Source organism: Parasteatoda tepidariorum, chromosome 8, assembly GCF_043381705.1.
Source record: "Parasteatoda tepidariorum isolate YZ-2023 chromosome 8, CAS_Ptep_4.0, whole genome shotgun sequence".
NCBI lineage: Eukaryota > Metazoa > Arthropoda > Arachnida > Araneae > Theridiidae > Parasteatoda > Parasteatoda tepidariorum.
Genome location: NC_092211.1, coordinates 86,348,298 through 86,367,882, shown reverse-complemented (window position 1 = coordinate 86,367,882; position 19,585 = coordinate 86,348,298). Strand labels below are relative to the sequence as shown.

The window sequence follows — 19,585 nt, the reverse complement described above, 5'->3', positions numbered from 1 at the left end:
TTTAAAATTAAAACTAAAATAAGCGATTAACTTAAAATAAAACTAATAAATTAGAATTAAAGTATATTTAAGCATTGTCAGAAAATAGCTAAATGCGTATGCTTTAAAATAATTATTCCGCTGTTCATACATATTAATTTAAAATTTTAAGGTTTTTAATTTACAAGCTTTTTTTCATAAAATAATTTACTAAGTCTTCAGAATAGAAATGTTTTGTTTAAACGGAAAAGTGGTAGCACAATAACTTTTATCACTTGTAACTGTTAATAAAAACAATGAAGGTAATGTATTTGTGCGATGCTTATGAAGTTTAAATAATTACAAGAGTGTAATAATTGAACACATTGAGAGCAGGTATATGACAAGCCTGTCGATCCTGTTTTTATTATTTCCGTTTAGTCATGTCAAGAAATCTTCAATTTTGGTGCATTTCTGAAATGTTCCATGCTCTCCTATGTTTTTTCTATTTCTATGATTTATTCATAGATATGTAGTTAAGTGTCTTAACTTCTTGGTTGTGTTATTATTTGTTGCATTAATTGCTAATATATAAATCTTTGTATATTATCACAGTCAAATGTGGGGCATGTCTTGCCTTGAGGCAGCCACAGTGAGTTTCTTGTGCTTCCCATGTAACTCTTGTATTAATAAATATTTAATTATAAAAATTATGGCAATTTTAAAATTCAATAGATGAATTATACAATTTCCAATTCTAGAAGTTTTCCGCATGAAATAATTGCCATTCTGACGCAATTTTAATTTTGCCAACATCCAACAATATTTTATTTTAAAACCGTCGTTGAATCGACCCAATTTTTGGTTTACGATTACCAATTTTCAACTCCGTATACTTGTCATTTTGAACCCCATCCAGAAGACAAGGAAACTCCTGGATCAAGTATTGGGAGAAATATTGCCTTCGTGGAGAACTTCTTGATGGAACTAACCCTAATTTGCGTTACTTTAAAAGGAAAACCTCGCGCAGTTAGCCTGATGACAAGAAGACTCTAGCCCATGATTCGTCTACCACTGAGGATATTTTGCGTTAGCACAGTGGTCGGTGCGATCCACATGCGGAATTAGTCATAGGTTAAGAGTTCTGCTATACGCTACCTGTAGCCCATTTCGATCACCAATATTCACTAGTCTTTCCCCCCATAATTTCAATATAGATTTATGATCCTCTAAGTGTCATTGTGGTTTTATTGTGTAATTAAATACATTACATGCTCAGCAAGTTAAAATTATATTGTTTGTCTATGTCTTGTTACTAATCAGGGAGTTTTTTTAAGTAAAACTTTAAAGTAATTAAATGTTCTATTGTTTGTGATATATCTTCAGTTTGAATGTGACCAAATGAAAAAAGTAAATATTTCCAATATTCTTTTAATATTGTTAATTTGAAGATTAACTGCTAATGTAAATTTTGCAGTTACTTTAAATGAACATATTTGTAATTTTACTCTTCTGCAAAAATGAATTTATAAAATAATTTTAATTAAATTTAAAATTAAGTCATAATGTCCCTAAAAACTTTTATAATGCATAACAGACCATCTTAAATTCCATGTTCTGGTAGTTTTCTAAATTAATGTTGTATGGCAAGATCAAAAGTTGTTTTTTTTTATCTTGTTAAAAATCAGCATTGTGCTTGGTACAATCAAAAGCGTAGATGGAAATGAGGTGCTTTTCTGAATTTTATATTTTACTATTTGAAAGTTATGATTCGAATTTCAAAATGCAATGCCTAAATAAGAGCATTTAAAAATATTCAAAATTCATTTAAAATATTATCAATGTCTATTTTATTTAATGTTCATTTTTTCTGTGCAGTGTTTTGTTTTCATTGTGTTAAAATAAATTTCAAAAATTATATTTTCATATATACTGACCAGGGGTCTGTTTAGAAGAAATTTGGGTCCGTTAACGGACCCTTCACGAAATATCTTTTCATAAAAACGAACCCTTCACAAAATATTTTAACTTTAAAACGAACCCTTCACAACATATTTTAACTTTAAAACGGACCCTTCACAAATTTGTTTATCTTCATTATTATTTTGTTAATCGAATAACAATTGTCGAACTATAATCTCGTAAATCGAACAATAATCTTTACAATTTAAAAACTCCTTGAAAAAGTTTTTTTTTTTTTTGTAATAACGGACCCTATTTGCACAAATTCATAAAAGCGGACCCTGATTGAAAAAATGTGAGTAATTTTTTCACAATTTCACGAAAAACTGACCTTTCACAAAATGTCTGGACAGACCCCTGCTGACAAAGATAACTCTTTCATTTACACACATCTAATATATAATTTTGATATTTAATTTTTATTTGTAAAGTTTAGATATGTAAGTATGTTCAGGTATTTATCATGTAAGCTTGTTTTTGAAAAGAAAATTGATATATTTTAATTGTTTATTGATAATATTTAATAGTTAAGAGTAATTAAGCTATTATATAATATTGTAAAAAAAATTTTCATTTAGAGGATAAAGTATTTTATTTAACAATTTCGATTTAATTAAACCAAAATGACTGGTTAAATAAAATCTAGTTTAAACAAAGTTTTCTTCTGAAAACCCGTTTTTTTCCTTGTCTTAGGAATATTATGAACTTTAAGAAACTAATATTAATTATAGTCATTAATCTTTCATCCGTATAAAGCAATTTATATTGGGAAGAAAAATCAACTATTTTTGAATTATTGTTTTAATACCAAATATTCAAATAGTTCTCAAATTGTGAATAATTTTCTCTTTTTAGTAAGAAAAGATATTTCAAAGAATTTATTTTAAAACATAACCTAGATAATTTATTTTTCAAACAAAAATAAATCTAGCAAAATACAATGTTGATTAACTGTATATTCTTTAATCTTAAATTTATATAATATGTGATCAATACAACAAAATTTTTTAAAATAGAAGTTTAAAACGCTTACCTTGTCAAAGATTTTATAATTTTGATTTTGTATAAAATTTATTTACCTTTTTTTTTTGAAGATTAAACAAGAACAAAAAAATTTTGTTTTTTAACTGAAAATTAATTGATGAATTTAATGAAGTTTTTCAGAGAAACAGGGAATTTATAAGTGACATATTTTAACTATTGACTATATGTTGCTACTATTTATGTTTTTTTTATATATATATTAATCAATTAATCAGACTAATTAATCAAAATTGCATGAAATTTTTATGAATCCCTTAATATTCAAATTGCTGGTTTGAGGAGTGAAAGTCTTATGCTGGGAAGCTTTTTTTTTAACCTTTTATTCGTCATGTGTAACTAATTTTTAAAACTAAAGAATTCTTAGAAAAGGAAAGGCTTAGAGTTCTGTAAGTTTGTTTATAAATGATAAAAGTAATTTTACATATGAAACTTGTTATAGTTTATTTTTAATATTGATCTCTATGGTTATTAGTAAAAATAACAAACCATTTATTTTAAAATTTATTTATTTTGGCATTCTGATATTTATCAATTATGAACGTTCTTTTTCATTTTATTGTCTCATTGGTGTGCGCTATGACTTGCAATAAGTTATAAGACTTATGAAGTTGAATTTAAAACTGCATGAAACTCATTTATAGTATAAAAATTTAGCTAAGCAATTGGTGTTTATGCAATTTAGATTAGATTAAGCAGGAGGAAATCTTATTTATTGATTTTTATTTTTAGTCTCTAGAATTGCAGAAACTGAATTATGTTACTGAGAAACTTAGTCACTTGGAAGCAGTAAATGCTAAGAAGGAAGAAGTGAATTCAAATTTCATGCAGTCTACTAAAGAAAACTTGGAACAGAAGTTAGAATCTTGGAATAAGAACAGAGAAACTCACATCAAAACAATTCAGGAAAAAGCTAGAGAAATAGTAAGATTTCCTTTTGCATGAAGTAACTTTTTAGATGTGAAATTGCCCAAAATACAAGGAATCTACATGACACAAAGGGCGACAAAAAATAAGCATTTAATTGCACCTTACCATTGATATTTGTTTTGATTAAATTATTTTAGGTAAAAAAAAATAATTTCTGATTTTATAAGTATTTTGTAATAATAATAAAGCTTATTTAAAAACTTTACAATAGAAACATAGTTTGTATTTGTATAATCAGTCACAAGGTCTTTTTCTCTATTTACAATTTCCTCTAAATCATCATTTCATGTGTTTTACTTTCAATAATTCTTGTTAATTTAAAGTTTTGTTTCAAATGAATTATTAAAAAGTAATATATATATATATACAGTACAGAACCCGTTATCCGGAAATCAGAAAACCGGAAAACCAAAAAACCGGAAAGAAATTCGATAAATTTTCCCGCCATTTTAAAAAAAACTTTTTTTTCCCTTATAAGATTTTAGGATTTTTCTTTCTTTTTTTAAAGATGTTTACCTTACCGTCATTTTGGAAATAATCATTAGTTTATTACTCCATCGATTTTTCTTCTTTTTAAGATTATTTCCAAAAATTTTTTTTATTATTTGGGTTTAACAATAAAAAAAACGGCTTGTTGCAGCGATTCAGAAAACCGGAAAAATCAGTTATCCGGAATAGCGATGGTCCCGATCGTTCCGGATAATCGGTTCCCTACTGTATAATTTATATATATATATATAAATTTTTAATTGTTTTTATGGGTGAATTTTAGAACTTTCACCAAAGAAAGTATAAGGTTGAAACTTGAATGTGAAAGTTATTTTGCTAAACTTTAACTAATTATGTGTAGTTCTTTCAATTTTTGTTACATTTGGTCTCGCAGGTTGATGTATAATTGCCTGAAATGATTTCCTTTTGCTTAATGAAATATGTTAAACAATACTTATCCAAGGTTTTTGGAGTCACTCTGTATTTGTAATTTGATAAAGGCCATCCTTCTTAAACCACTTTCTGTTTTTGTCATTTTATGCCTCTTTTCATCATCATTAGCCAGTCATAGGCATCTAAATTCATGCTCAGCAGGTGTCTGTCACATATAGGCAACTGAATTATTGTCAATTTTTGAAAGAAAGGAATCCTTTCTTTCACATTTTTTTCTAATATAATAAATAATCTAACTACGCATTTGCTAAACTAAGAAATATGTCTGATATAGAGTTAAATACTGCATCAAAGATGCTGCTGCAGCTCCTATTCTATGTTGTATTGTAAATTTATTTTGTGTTATTTCTTTCACAGGCATATTTTTATGCCTGTTATGTTTTCAGTTTTTGTTTATTTATTTTTTAAAAAAATTTCTTGTAAAAGATGTTAGGGTGCTGCCGCTCTTCTATGAAAGTGAGATGAATTTTTGTTTCATAAGAACAAATTTTTCCCCTCAATGCCTTTAATTTTGCTTAAAATAAAAAAATTCGTATTTTTAACTTAGTCTTTATTACTATAAACAGTGCTGTAATATAATCATACGGTAATAACATCATATAGTGTGGCACCGGGGCAGTTTGGGAAGATTTTAACTCTACTCTCGAAGGAAAGAATAATTATCACAACATGCAGGCTTCTCCCCAACATATCCTGGACTGTCTTGGACTGGACAAAAGGGACATTCTAAGTAACCCACTTTTGGTGGCAGACTTCCTCCAGGTCATGAATTTCATGGACATTGTTTAGCCTGGCTAATTTTGGGGATAAGGAAGAAGACATCATAAAATGCTTTTACCAGTTTCAGCTGTATATTCCATTTTCTTATTTGTTTATTTTTGTATACATTCTTTACTAAGTTCACTATGTATGATTAAATTGTGAAGTAGTTTATTGTTGCATTAAAATAACTAGTTTTCTTTTAAATTTATCTAAATCTATTTTCATATGGAGGGATCATTTCTGAAATAAAGTAAAATTCATGTTCTGAGATTTCTCACTGTATCTTTGCATGCTCAAAATGTCACTTCTTTTTAAAATCAATTCTGATAAACTTGCTTAACAAATATTTTTTTTAAATTTTTTTGTTTTTAGTAAAAGGAAATAGCAGCGCAATGTTAAGTCCCTCGGTTTCTCTAAATAGTGTAGTGTGTTTGAATGTATGTATTGCTCTAAAAAATCTATCGTTTTTGTCGTAATTTTTTGTTAAATGTTGTAATTTTTATTTTGAGCAACTTTGAAGCCTGAAAATACCTAAATCTTCATTTAGATTTATTGCACTTTACTAAAAGTTAATGTAAAACATTTCAGTACCCTTCTCTCACCAAAAAAAAGTGGCACTAATAAAATGAGTCACTGATTTAGAGTGAATAAGTCTTATAGATAAAAATAATATGCATAAAATTAAGAATAAAAATAACAAGCACAGATACTGAAGTTTGTAATCATACAGTTGGTGTTTGTACTAGTGTAAATTTTTAGTCTTTAAAGTTAGACATATCTGCTAATATACATATAAATTTAATTTAGACTTTGTGCAGATAACTATAAAAGTATTTTCTGCAATAAATACCAAAAAGTATTTATTTGAAAGATTTCACCAAATAAATTTCTGTAAAAGTTGCATTTGTTTTGTATAAAGATGTGATGTTTAACAAAAATATATGCAGGGTATCTGCTACATTTTAAATTTTCAAATTCATTACTTTCCATGATTAATTCCAAGAACTTTTCATGGCTTAACGAAGTTACTATTTTCTCCTACAAAAACAGAATAATAAATTTGAAAAGCATTATAATAATATTAATTGAAATGATAGGTATAACCAAAACTGTTATACTCTGCATCTTCATATTTGATTTTAAATTTAAAAAGGAGTAAAGGAAGATTTGAAGCAATAAAATAGCTGAAAAAATAATAGCAGAGCTCTTTCATTTTTAGAAAGAACACCATAATTTTTAAAGAACATGATAAAAACTTTTTATATTTTAATAAAATATGACACTGAGTTGGGATTTTGTTACAAAGTCAGATATGCGGAATACCATTAAAAGGGGGGGGGATTCCATCTTAAAAATAAAAATTTTCGGCAACCTAAATTCATGGCTTTCCCTGATTTTTTTTTTTTTTAAAAAAATAGTTAAAATCGTGACTTTCCATGATTTTCATGACTTTCCAGGTGTGCGGATACCCTGTATATGAACTAAAAATATTTGTTTTGAGTTCAATAAATATTAAATTCAAAATAAAGTTTTGTTCACTTGAAAGAAACTAAATCAGAAACTTGCCTACAACGGTATGTGAAAGTGCATGTCAAGCGGTCTGGATATCTTGTAATAAAATAAAGTCAGTGAAATGTTGGCTACTATTTTAATTCTGAACAATTCAGAAAATATTTTAATTGTCTCTGTCCTTCCTTGTAACTAACGAGATGTTTCTTTGTTTTGTAAGAAGTGAAACATATTTAATCAAACTAATTTTTATTATTTTGTAAATATATAATAGAGATACGCTTTTGTATTATAGATTAGAAAAGTTGTGCTATAATATTTTATAGAGAAAAAAAATATACACTTTAAACCTTTCTTGTGACCAAAGTAACTTTCTAATTTGATGAGTTGGAAAAACACGTCAAGTAATATTTAAGTTCTTAATATTTTAAAGAGTATTTCTGTATTATACCAGTAAAATTATTACAGGGATTAGATTTTTCCGCTTTTTAGCTGATTTCAGCCTCTTGAATTTCAGCCTTTTTATTGAAAACTCCGATTCTCTAAAAGTAACTTTTTAAAAAAAATATTCTGTTTTTTTTTTTTCAGAAAATCTACTTGTTGAAATAAATTCAATCTGCATAGCTGCCAACTCTTCCGCATTTTTACCTATTTTAGCTATTTTCTCCCCTTTTACATGCAGAAGATAAGATTTTTACCCACCCACCAGATGGCTCTTATTTTTGTAAGGCTTCAAACAAGCCTTTTAGATGTCCAAAGCCCAGAATCTGCTAATATCTAGATTCTTATTCACACGATTTTAATATCAAACATAGCTTTTTGTATTTACGCGATTTGAATGTTACGCATTGCGATTCTTATTCACTCTATTTAAATATCGTACATTGATATTCTTATTTACGAGATTTAAAAATACGATATCGCGATTTGTATTTACGCGTTTTTAAAAACCTATGTAGTGATTCGTATTCATGCAAGTTTAGAATCCAATTTCGTGATTCATTCATACAGTTATAATATCAAACATCGATTTTCGTATTTATATATGATTTAAAAGTAAGACATTGGGGTTCGTAATCACTCTATTTAAATATCCAATATCGGGATTTGTATTTATGCCTCAGCGCATAGTTATTTATTATCTTAAATTGTCTGGAGTTTATTATTAAACAATTGCACACTTGTAAAATTTACTCGTGTGGAAATTCAGCTTTTTTGTCTTTTGGTCAATCTCATCCCTGTTATTAGAAAAAGATTTTGAAATGTTTCTGGGGAAAAAATGTGGATTTATACTCTTGTACTTATTAGTTTTTATAATCATTGACTATTTTTGTTCTATGTATAGGTTCAGAAGGTTGATGAAAAACGAAAGCAGGGTGATTCTCCAGACAAGGAAGTGAAATTGGAAGCTATTAATAAGAAGTTGATGACTGCTCAGGAACAGCGTGAAGCTAAAATAAACTCCCTAAAAGAGAAGCTAAGAGAGCATGTAAGCTGTGTTTTTTAAAGTGATTATTTTTACATATTCTGTTTTGGATGTTTGCATTGATAGATGCATTTTTCTCCTTAAGCGTCTTTTAAAAGTGCAGCCTGCCCTTTGATGCGCCCTCCTTGCCCATTTTGTAAAAATTTTTAAAAAATTAATTCACTGTTTAAATAATAATTACTCTGTGGTAAAATTATGTGTTTATAGGTTTTATTCTGATTATTATTATTACAAATATTTATTTTGTTTGGATTATTCTCAACTGGTTTAGTTTTAAGTATCTCCTTTTGCAGAGGAGCGATTTTAAAATGAGTTTTTAAATAAATAAGTTATTTATTTTTTTTAAAAATTCACCTTTAAATGCTTATTTTCTCATTATTTTCAGTTTGAATTATAGAACAAAAGCTATCAACTTGGTTACCCTCCAATCTTTTTTTTTTTTTTTTTTTTTTTTGNGTTTACTTTTTGCAAAAAATTTGTGCACAGTGATTGTCTTCTAGTGTGCTTTTAATTATTTTCCTGTTAACTACAAAGTTTTCTTTTATTTTGATAATGAGTGTGAAATACTTTTCTAAAATGCATACATTAAATAGTAAAAGATAATTTGAAACTTGTTGATCAAATTCAATTATTACATAATACATTTTGATAAATTTTTACGGTGTTAAGTGAGTGCCCTTTCAAAACTAAAGTGCCTTTTTCTGTGAGGAAGTGTCTGGCCTTTTTTTTTATTATTCCCAGGTGGAACTCTGCCAAATGTTCGTCATAGTAATTGCACTTGATCTTGATAATATGACAATCTTCATTTATTATTTAAATTAAGGGTGTATAACTTTCTCAGACCGCATCATTAGAAAAAGTAAGCTCTTAAGGGTTTCAATGAATTTTGATTTTATTTTACTTGATAATTACTAAATTAGTGTAATAAACACAATATCAGTCTGTCTTAAAAATTAGAAGACAAAAGTATGTAATCATATTACATAAAAGTATGTATATATAATCGAGAATTGGTTGCAATTTTCTATTTTAATTCTTTTAAGGTGTTGTATATGAGTTACTTTTAAATAGACTTTAACAAAATACTTAACACAGTAGGAATCAAAGAATTTTTGGAGCTCTAGTTTTCTTAAACTTTTGAAAAGTAAATAGTAGTTAGACATAACTTTTCACATAATCCAGCTCATAGTTTTCATGTGACTTCATAACTCTTTGATATATTTCTTCCGATAATTAATGTAAAATAAAACAACTATTGTATAAAGTGTTGCAGAAAACAAAACTTCATACGCAAATCAACATTCGTGAAGTCTAAAACCAGAAAAATGTCCAAAAGTGCAGAAATTGTTATCTCATAGAAGCTGCCGTTTCTGACGGTCTCGGCTGTGAAATTCCACATTCGATTTTTGTTTTGAAAAAAAAATGATGGATGCAAATGACTGGAGTCAACTGCTGTTTTGCGGGCGAGACCCGATTAAGTTTTTATTGAGACAAGACTTGTTTTGTTATGGCAACTAAGGGGCACTCAAAATAACCTTATATTTGTTCTGGAAAGATCTTAAGGCAAGCTATTTTGATTATATGGACTGGAATCAGCATAGGTGGACAGATTGACCTCTAATCGTTCAAAATTGAAATTTGACTGCTCAAAGTTATACAGATGAGACCCTTAGATCTCAGACATAAGTCTTATCTTTTGCAGCAGCCATTGGTGATTCCTTTCTTTTAATACAAGATAATTCAGACCTCTTGCAGCTTTTCTTGTGGAGAGCTTTCTTGAATCTAAATCTTGTATGAAGTGGCCAGCATACACTCCTGCTCCTAATTTGTTTGGGACGCACTCGAACGACGCTTTTCTGAGAGACCAAGGCCTCTTGTTACAGTATCACGCCTCACACAAGTGGAACACTATTCCTCAGTCTCATTGACAACATCATTGCATCCATGCGAAACAGGTGTCTTAGCAGTTTGGGAGTACCTCACACCATATAAAACATCCCATATCATTTCCAATCTATCAGTTTTGTTATTTAGATGTCATCAAATTGTTGCTCTGAAGGATCATTTCATGCTCTTTATATCATTCCAAAGAATTAAAGTTCCCATTAGCTATCACACAATGGCTTATTCTCTTATTTGNTCCCCCCCCCCCCCTCTTTTTTTTTTTTGACCAGTATATTTTTTGTTAAAAAAATTGTTTTAAAAACATTTCAATTCAATACAAAATTGTTAATAACAAAGAATAGAATATTTCAACTCTTCCCCCTAATATTGAAACAGATTAAACTTTTGGCTGTTTCCGAACTCCAGTCTCCAACATCTTGGAGGGGCACTCCAGAAACTGCAAGTCAGGGAACTGAGACGTCTGAGCTATTTATTTTTTTGTATTTCTAAATTATTGTATGGTTCTTTTGTGGTGTATGTAATGGTAATCTTCAACTAAATTTAAAATTTATATCTTCTGTGCATTTGTGTAAGTTTAAAAATATGCACAAAAAGTCCTCATTTAAATGATCTTAAAATCTAAATGTTTTCATGCTTGGTAATGAAAATCTTTTTATACTTTGTTATAAAGGTACAATCTTTTGAGACATTTCTTTCTTTAATTTACCAAAAGTGTAGATTTAAAGTCGTGTATAAACTGTGTGTAAATACTCAATTTATAAAGGCTGGGATGTTTACAAATTTAAAATTCAATTTTTTTTCCCCTCTCAGATTTATAAATACAATTGTTTATTTAAAGTTTTGCTTACTTTGGCGTTAAAAACTTATACAATGACGCATTTAAATTACTATTAAACTTTTTTTTATAGAAAGTTTTTTTATTGATCAAATGGATTTGTTCATATATAAATTCACATTTCTGACTCCAAATTTTTTTTGCAGTATTCTTGTGATCTAACTTCTAAAATAGCAAAATATTGCTAGGAATATATTTTTAATGAAGAACATTTTTACAATAATTTTTTCTTTTGCAGTATCTGAGTTAATGGCGTAATCATTAATTTTTCAGGACAAGCATATTCTAGAAATCAAGAAACAGATGGAGGAACAGACTGAAAGTTTGCGAGAGAAAAGCACTAAGAAGTTAGAGGTAGCTCAATCAAATCGAGATGCTGTAATTAAGGAAATCCAAGAAAAGTCAAAGGAACATGTAAGTTACTTGAAAAATTTTAGCTAAATGTAAAATAACTTTACTTTTTTTATAATGGTATCATATTTTATAAATTTCATTTGTGTTCTCTTAAGTTATTGCTAGTTAATACATTTCTTTAAAACAGTGCCAATTGGTTTTTATAACAGTGTTTTCATTACAGTGCGAGAATCTCGCATATTTTTTCTTTTCTCGCAATAAAAAATTATAAATGCGAGAAGTTCGCGCACTCTGTTAATCAATTTCAAAATGCGCGAATTTTGGAAAAAATTTCGTCTATTGCCATTTTGAATAAAATTCGTTTCACTTTTCTTCCTTGATCTTTCATTATTTTGAACATCGGTTCTTGTTATCTAGCTTCCCTATTTACCAGTATTGTTCAAAACCGGTGCCCCCCCCCTCCCCGAACCCCTTTCATGACACATTTCTTGGCAACCACGTGTTCATCATAGGTAAGGTTTCTTCATGTAAGACATTTGCATTTTATGTGCATGAATGTAAGATGGACAAATACTTGCTAAGGTTACATCTTCTACTCCGTAAGCGGACAAATGAAGCAAATACAGATATTTTTCAGTCAAATATATATAATAGCTGATGAAAAAGTAGTTATAGAACATTTTCCTTATGATGATGCAGCAAAAATATTCAATTAGAAGATGTTAAAAATGTATTATAATTAAAGAGAAAAAAAATTTCTATTGTGTTAAGTCTATTTGTGTTTTTTTTAATTTTTTGAAATCTCACCCTGTTTTTGAGAAAGGGTGAGAAATTCTCACCCATTTTTTTTNCCCTTTTTTTTTTTTTTTTTTTTTTTTTTTCTGTTCTGAAAGCACTGTATAAGTTAGAAATTTTATAGGTTTTAATGTAATTTAGTAAACCTTTGGAAGGTACAGACATTGGTTATAGTTATTTGAATTCACTTTTTTAAATCATTTTATGGCATTTATCTATTTAATAATAATAATTTATCTATTCAATTTATAAAACTTTGTTTATTTTAGTTAAATGAAATTATTTATTTAGTTTCAAAAAAAAAAATTTAAAGGAGTTTATTCCATAAAATTTTTTATGGACTAGTAATTGTGAACATTTCAACTTATGAGCAGTAAACTAAAACTGAGAACATGATCATTTTCATTTGGGGGAATGAAATATTTAGAACCATTTTATATAAAAAATGTAATTTTATAATAGACACAAACTGTTTTTATGTATTACTGTGTCATAAAAGAAATGAATCCTTTTATATTTTAAGTCCCTCTGCAATTGTTTGTCATGTGTGTTCTTAGTATAGTTTCTTTTTCCGGATATTGCTTTGTTTCTGATAATTTTGTTTTAAAAAATATTTTCGAATTTTGAAATAGTGTTTAATTTGAGAAAATTGGTTTGACAAAATAAGATATAAAGTATATCTTATTTGCAAAATATGTATAATCTAAAATAGTGGATTATGATTTCTTTTTTCTTTGCTTTTTGAAGTTATGTTTTTTTTGTTAAAGTTTGTTGAATTATTTTGTTTGTTGAGCATAAAATGTCAGTTCAGTATGTACTCCTATAATAAAAACATACAGAAACTAAAACTTTTTACATGGTAGTTATTTTGAAATTCTTAAAACTATTTATTCTAAAAATTTTACTTTATCAATAAAAATAAAGTTAAAAATGCTTGATTTAAATTTTCTGATTGGTTATTTCTGGAGAGTATTCAGGAGTCTGTCCAGGCCTAATTTACTACCGTTTAGCGGTACGTTCACAAATTTAACTTTATAAAAAATGGTAGTTTCACAAAATATTTTTTCTTAAAATTTTATTTTTGTATCCCTTGAAAACGATAAATCCATATTTTTACCATATTTTTGAGTTGATATTTTAATATAATTTTTAATTTTCACAAATTATGTCTAAATTTTCACNAAAATTTTAGTTTATCAATAAAAATAAAGTTAAAAATGCTTGATTTAAATTTTCTGATTGGTTATTTCTGGAGAGTATTTTCATATGGAAACTAAAAATTGAATTGCATTAATATTTTTAAACATTAAAAATTTTACTCTGTGAAAAAAAAAAGTTTTGAATTAAAAAAAAATTTGAATTAAAAAAAGTTTTGAATTAAAAAAAATTTTGAATTGAAGTTACAAGTTTAAAAAAAAAAATTACGAATAATGACATTTCGTTTTCAAATCAATTATTAATTAACAGTGGATTTAAAATTTACCTGTGTTTTTAGTTTCCTATTATAAAATTTTCCTGTTCAAATAATCTTATTGTGTAATTCTGTTTCAGACGCTTTTTATTTATGATTTGTCAGTGTGTTTCAGTTTTTTAATTCAGGATGCACTGAACAGTTACTTTATTAATATTAGGCATGAATATTTTCCAAAATTGTACACAAATTATTAATCTGAAGAAATGTATTTTTAACTTTTTTTCTTCCAAGACCAAGTAGTGTACTAAATTTTTTAAATTTTGTTTTGAAAATATTTTTTACAGTATACATAATATGTAATGCAGTATTTTATGCATATTTAAGAAAATATTGATTAATCTAAATTAAGTGTATCAAGCTAAATGCATAGAGATTTAGTTTAAATATATTGACATTTTATTCATCTTAATTTGTTTTAATTTTCAAAGACATTTTTTAACCAAAACTTTTTCATTCATATTTTAAATATTTAAGAATAAATATTTTTTAGCAAAATCTTTATTTAAGCTGAGTTTTTGAAAACAATGCCTAAATATTGAAGGGATACTGAATTTTCAGTGTGTCCTCAATTTTAACCTTGCTTTTTTTGTTTCATTTATGTTTTGTGTGTCCATCACTTTGCATTGCAGATATTCAAAGTACGTCAAATGAATGAGCTTAACCAGCTCGAGATTGGAAGTAGATTAAACCAGATACAAAATAAACTGACTAATGCAGAACGTAATCGAGCCAGTCAGGTTCAAGCTATGTTGGAAAAAATTCACGAGCATGTAAGATAATGCAGCTGTCAAAAAGCCTGTTTTAGTAGATATTAGAAGCTCTTATTGCATGCTTGCCTGGTGGTTTGAAAATTGCACAAATCTGCTTTTGCTTAGCTTTGGTTGTGGTTGCTGCTGCATTGAAATTCACTTAAATTTGAATATGTTATGCTAATTGTATGAAATATTTTACTCTCAGCATTTCGGCTTTTTATTAGTTTTTGCAAGTTTTTCATGATTTAAAGCAATTTAAAACTTGTTTTGACGTAACAAGCTGTTTTTTACTCAATTAAAATTTTCCACCAAATCTTATATTACTAAATAAATATAAATCTATATATTTCTACCTTTTATTCTTGATAAGGTTTAAAATACTTAATTTAAAATTGCATATTAGAGACTGTTTAAATTTTTTGTGTGCTGAGTGTGGATATTTTGAACTCCTTCTCTCTTGTTAGCAAAAATAAGCAAATAACTAGTAAGAAAATCAAAACCTCCTCTCTCCTTGTTTTTTAAAACCGTGTGTCTGGCCCAGCTTGTCCTCTCTGGACCTTGCGCCATTAAAACTTACATTCAATTCAATTCTCTCCTTGTTTTTTTTGTTAACTTTAAATTTTTCTGAAGTATTCTAAGTTCAGAAATAAATTTAAATAAAAAATATCACCTTGCAAAAAAAAAAAATTTTTTTTTCGAATTAATTTTACAAAACTAAAACCTCTGAAGCTCCTGGACAGAAACAAGTTTCTAAAAGCAAAATTTTTTTTGGTGGTTTTTGTGTTACTTTTTTCATTTTAGCATTTATAACAAAATTTTAAATGTAACAAAATTTGTCTCTTGTGGCATAGGTCATATCCCTTTTCAGTAAAAATAAGCAAATCACATATGGTAAGCTCATATGTGATTTCTAACAGCTGTGTTATAACATAACAGGTGGAAAAATAATATTAATAATTTCCTATAGTGGATTTTAAAGTTCTAAAAATATATAGATTGAATTATTGCTATTTATCATTAAAAATATTTACTTAATTAGTTTTTGTTTTAAATCATTATAATACAATTTCTTTTCGTCGCTTGTCATTTTCTCACAAAAAGTCCTTCAAATAAATTTCATTGTATGCAAATTTAACATTTTTGAAAAGATTTTTAATTGCTTTATATTTTGTTAGAATTGCAATTGTATTACCATTAAATCTCATTTTTTTTTTCTTATTCAAGCTATAAAAGGTTTAAAAATAACTTATATATTAGCAGTTTTAACAATAGGTTGTTCAACAGCGTATTCAGTAATACTAATTCTAATCCCCTTTTTTTTTTCAGTAACAGTATGTATGACTCTTATAAAGTTGATTTTAATTAAATTGTTTAAAAAGGTTTATGAAGAAAAAAGCAGAAGAGAAAATTTATTTTAGATAGGGATACAAAAGTGATTTCTAAATTTGATATACCTAGTTGTAATTTAAACGTAATTAAATGTTATTGTAATCAAATTATTATGCAAGGATTATTTTGAAGTTTATGCAAAGAAACTTTCAATATTTTGTAATTCATTAGTACTATTAAAGAAGTTTTTATATTTTTGAACTTCAATGATTACTTATAGAGTGATAAAATGTATAAAATATTGTTATATTGTGTTAATGCTATCAAATATACTTTTATGCAAATTTGTATTTTGCCTGGCCGTCAAACTTAAAATATTAGCAATAGTCTTATACAAATCCTTTTAAATTTTCTTATTGTAATTGTATTAGATTGAAACTTTTAACGATTTTTTGAAAATATTTACTGATTTTAAGAGTAGTGAGATGGTGAGTTGACCCAGTGACAGTGGTTATTGATACATAATGTATGATACTGTTGTTGTAAATAAACAATTAAAAAATAAATTTTAAAAAAATATCTAAAATTCCTATGCATAAATTTCAAATTTATCCTATTTATTTCCTATTATCCTACATTAAGTAATTTTTAGAAATATTACAATCTAATGTTTATTATAATTCAAGAGTCAGAATTGAATTATTTGTTAAATGCTATAATATTTAAAGTAATGTATCTCATAACAATTTTGAATTTAACTTTTATTTTACTTATTAAAAAAAAAAAGCTTTCTCATTTTCATTTTAGTTCTTGATTATTTTGACTTTTGAAGATTATTATCTGCATAATTTCGACAGTTGGAAAGTTTATTAAGTTATTTGTTTGTTTTGAAAGTTAATGGCAGTTAAAATGTGCACATACTTTTTTTATTCACGCGAATTAAAAATTTATATAAAAATGAAAGATAATGTGAAAATATTTATCAGCATTACTTATACTTGTTATGCATTTTAATTTTAATCATGCCATGGGAACAGCTTTTAAGTTTTTAACATTCCATTCATGTTAACATTTTTAAATTTCTAATTTATTTAATGCCTTTGTATCTGTTTTTTTAAAGAAAACATAACAATGCTTTTTAAATACTTTTTATTTTTAATGATTTTATTACATTTTCTTATGAATGTTCTTTATAATCTCATCAGTTTTCAAGTATTAATATTGATGCAATAGCTTTATGGTTACACACATGCATTTAATATTTAAAGTTCTTGTTTTTAAAAATAAAATTTAATCATTCATTGTTTTTCAGTCAAAGTTATTTTTAATTATTTCATTTTCTGTCAAATTTCATTTCTCTTCAATATCTTAGTTGGCAATATTCAATACATTAAATACTCTCATACACAATTGTAAATTTTTTCCATAAGAAGAAAAAGTCCTTTATTAAGTTAAAAGTAGCAACTAATTTTATAACAGATATTTAGATCTGTCCTTAGTTGCATTGAATGATCGTGGTACTTAAGAACAAAGAACTTAAGTAAAAAAAAAATTTCGTTATTTTACGTGAAATATATTTAAATTATAGTTTTTGATAAAATGTTTTGTGTTCCTGTTTAAGAATGAGCTATAGCTTTTTTTTCTTTAATAAAAAATTCTTGGATCACTTAGCACATTTGTGGATTTGTTCTTTTCGTATAAAGAGGCAAAGTTAAAAAAATTGTATACATTTTTTAAATTAAATAGCAAACAATTTCCTTTGTTATTGAATAAGAAAACATGTATATCGGATATAAATTCTTGAAACTGCAAGAGAATTGAGGTGTGCAAATTAAATGTTTAATATTTCTGGAATTTAATTCTCATTTATTTTTCCTTGTACGATATGATGTTACAGCTTTGATTTCATCAATTTGTCTTTTTTTCAGGAGAGGCACTGCGAGGAAGTTCGCCAAAAAGCCCATTCCATCTCTGAAAATGAATGCAAGGAAAATTTCTCTGGATGAGTTGCCAAAACCGCTCTAACTTAAGCTCCTGTGGAATCCATTGATTCTTTGATTAAAGCGTTGAACTTTTTCTTTTGCAGGGGGATAATTTTACTTGCAAAACTTATTTTTCTATTTTATTTTTGATCATTTTTATTTCTTTGAGAAACATTTATTCAGTGTGTTATTTACATGCATAGGGTATCGAACAGGCAGAATTGAACGAAAGAGATCAAAAAAATCTCTTTTCGTAGTCTATTGCACAAAAATTAGCTTCTTTTTAAAGCACAACTGCAGACATGTTTTTATATAATTATACAGCTGATGCTAATGCATATATCTGCAGTGCAGATAAATTGTGCAACTTTTACTGATTTTAAAGTTTACGATTTACTAAATCTTACAAGTTTATGTGATATTTTACTACACTCTCATATTTGCTATTGTTAAAACTCCGTATTAATAACATGTTATTTGTTGCTACCGGTATGCAAATTTAATTAGCTTGACATGTTGAATTAACTGCAATGCCTCCTATTACATGTGCTACCTAATTATGCTAATAATCTCTGGACCAATTTAATAGATTGTAGATAATGAAAAGTGCTTTGTCTTGTTAAGTGTTAATGCACAATTCTTTGTTCTTTAATCCTGGTGCTGTCTAACATTGCTGTGTTAAAAGTTTAAAAAAAAAAAAGTTCCAACTAACGCTAACAAATAAAGAAAAACAATTAGCAGTATTCCTTTTGAACAATTTGCCTTATTAGTTAGATCATATCAAATTAGAATTATGAACAAAACTGAGTTACTTAAAAATATATCTGTAAAAAAATAGTCTAGCACAGAAGCACTTTTGAATTGTAAAATGTGCTTTTGCTTATTGATTGTAGTTGTGTATATGTTCAATAAATGTCTTGTACATGTTCAAGCTTTTGTTTAATTTTTATTTGTGTTTCACTGCATCAAACTTATTAAAATTAGCAACCGGATAAATAGAAATGAAAAATGTATGAACCATCTTAGAATAATTTTTTGATTAAAAGTATTAGAATAAAAAAAAACTTAATTTTAAATTAACTAAATTCTATATTGCATTCATTTTAACATTCAATAAAATAGTGTAAAAGAAAGTAAAGCTCATGAAATACAATTACTATCAGGGATGAGATTCTTCCGCGGATTCGCGGATTTCCGCTTTTTTTCAGATTTTTCCATTTTTCCCGCTAATTTCCGCTGAAATTTTTTTTGCCCAAGTTAAAATGTTTTATGAGGAATTTAATTTTCCGCGGAGGGAAATTGTTGAAGTCCCTTTTCCTCCCTCTGAAGTTTCTCTAAAAATCATTTCCTTGGGATAAAACTGGTTGACCTTAATGCAGGGATGAGATTTTTTTTTGTCTCTCGAATTTCAGCCTTTTTATCAAAAACTCCGATTCTCTAAAAGTTTCGTTTTTTTAAATAAATATCCCGTTTTTTTTAAATTCAGTCATTGAAGTAAAATAATTATATTTATTTACGATTTTCAAAGATAAACAGAAAATTCAATCTACGCCCTAGCTGCTAACCCTT

The 19,585-nt window shown here is 27.0% G+C and overlaps 1 protein-coding gene across 4 annotated transcripts in view; it reads left to right on the top strand.

The window, feature by feature from the left end:
* Positions 1 to 18,947, top strand: part of LOC107441107 (uncharacterized) — a 41,241-nt gene extending 22,294 nt beyond the window's left edge. For 3 of the 4 annotated variants that reach the window (XM_043047507.2, XM_043047503.2, XM_043047504.2), the window contains 5 exons: positions 3,694 to 3,885; positions 8,450 to 8,593; positions 11,604 to 11,744; positions 14,583 to 14,723; positions 17,963 to 18,947. In XM_043047507.2, the coding sequence (XP_042903441.1) occupies positions 3,694 to 3,885; positions 8,450 to 8,593; positions 11,604 to 11,744; positions 14,583 to 14,723; positions 17,963 to 18,040 (696 nt within the window). In that variant the 3' untranslated portion in view covers positions 18,041 to 18,947. The remainder of the gene's footprint in view (positions 1 to 3,693; positions 3,886 to 8,449; positions 8,594 to 11,603; positions 11,745 to 14,582; positions 14,724 to 17,962) is intronic. The other variant, XM_043047506.2, reaches the window with a different exon arrangement.
* Positions 18,948 to 19,585: the final 638 nt, after the last annotated feature.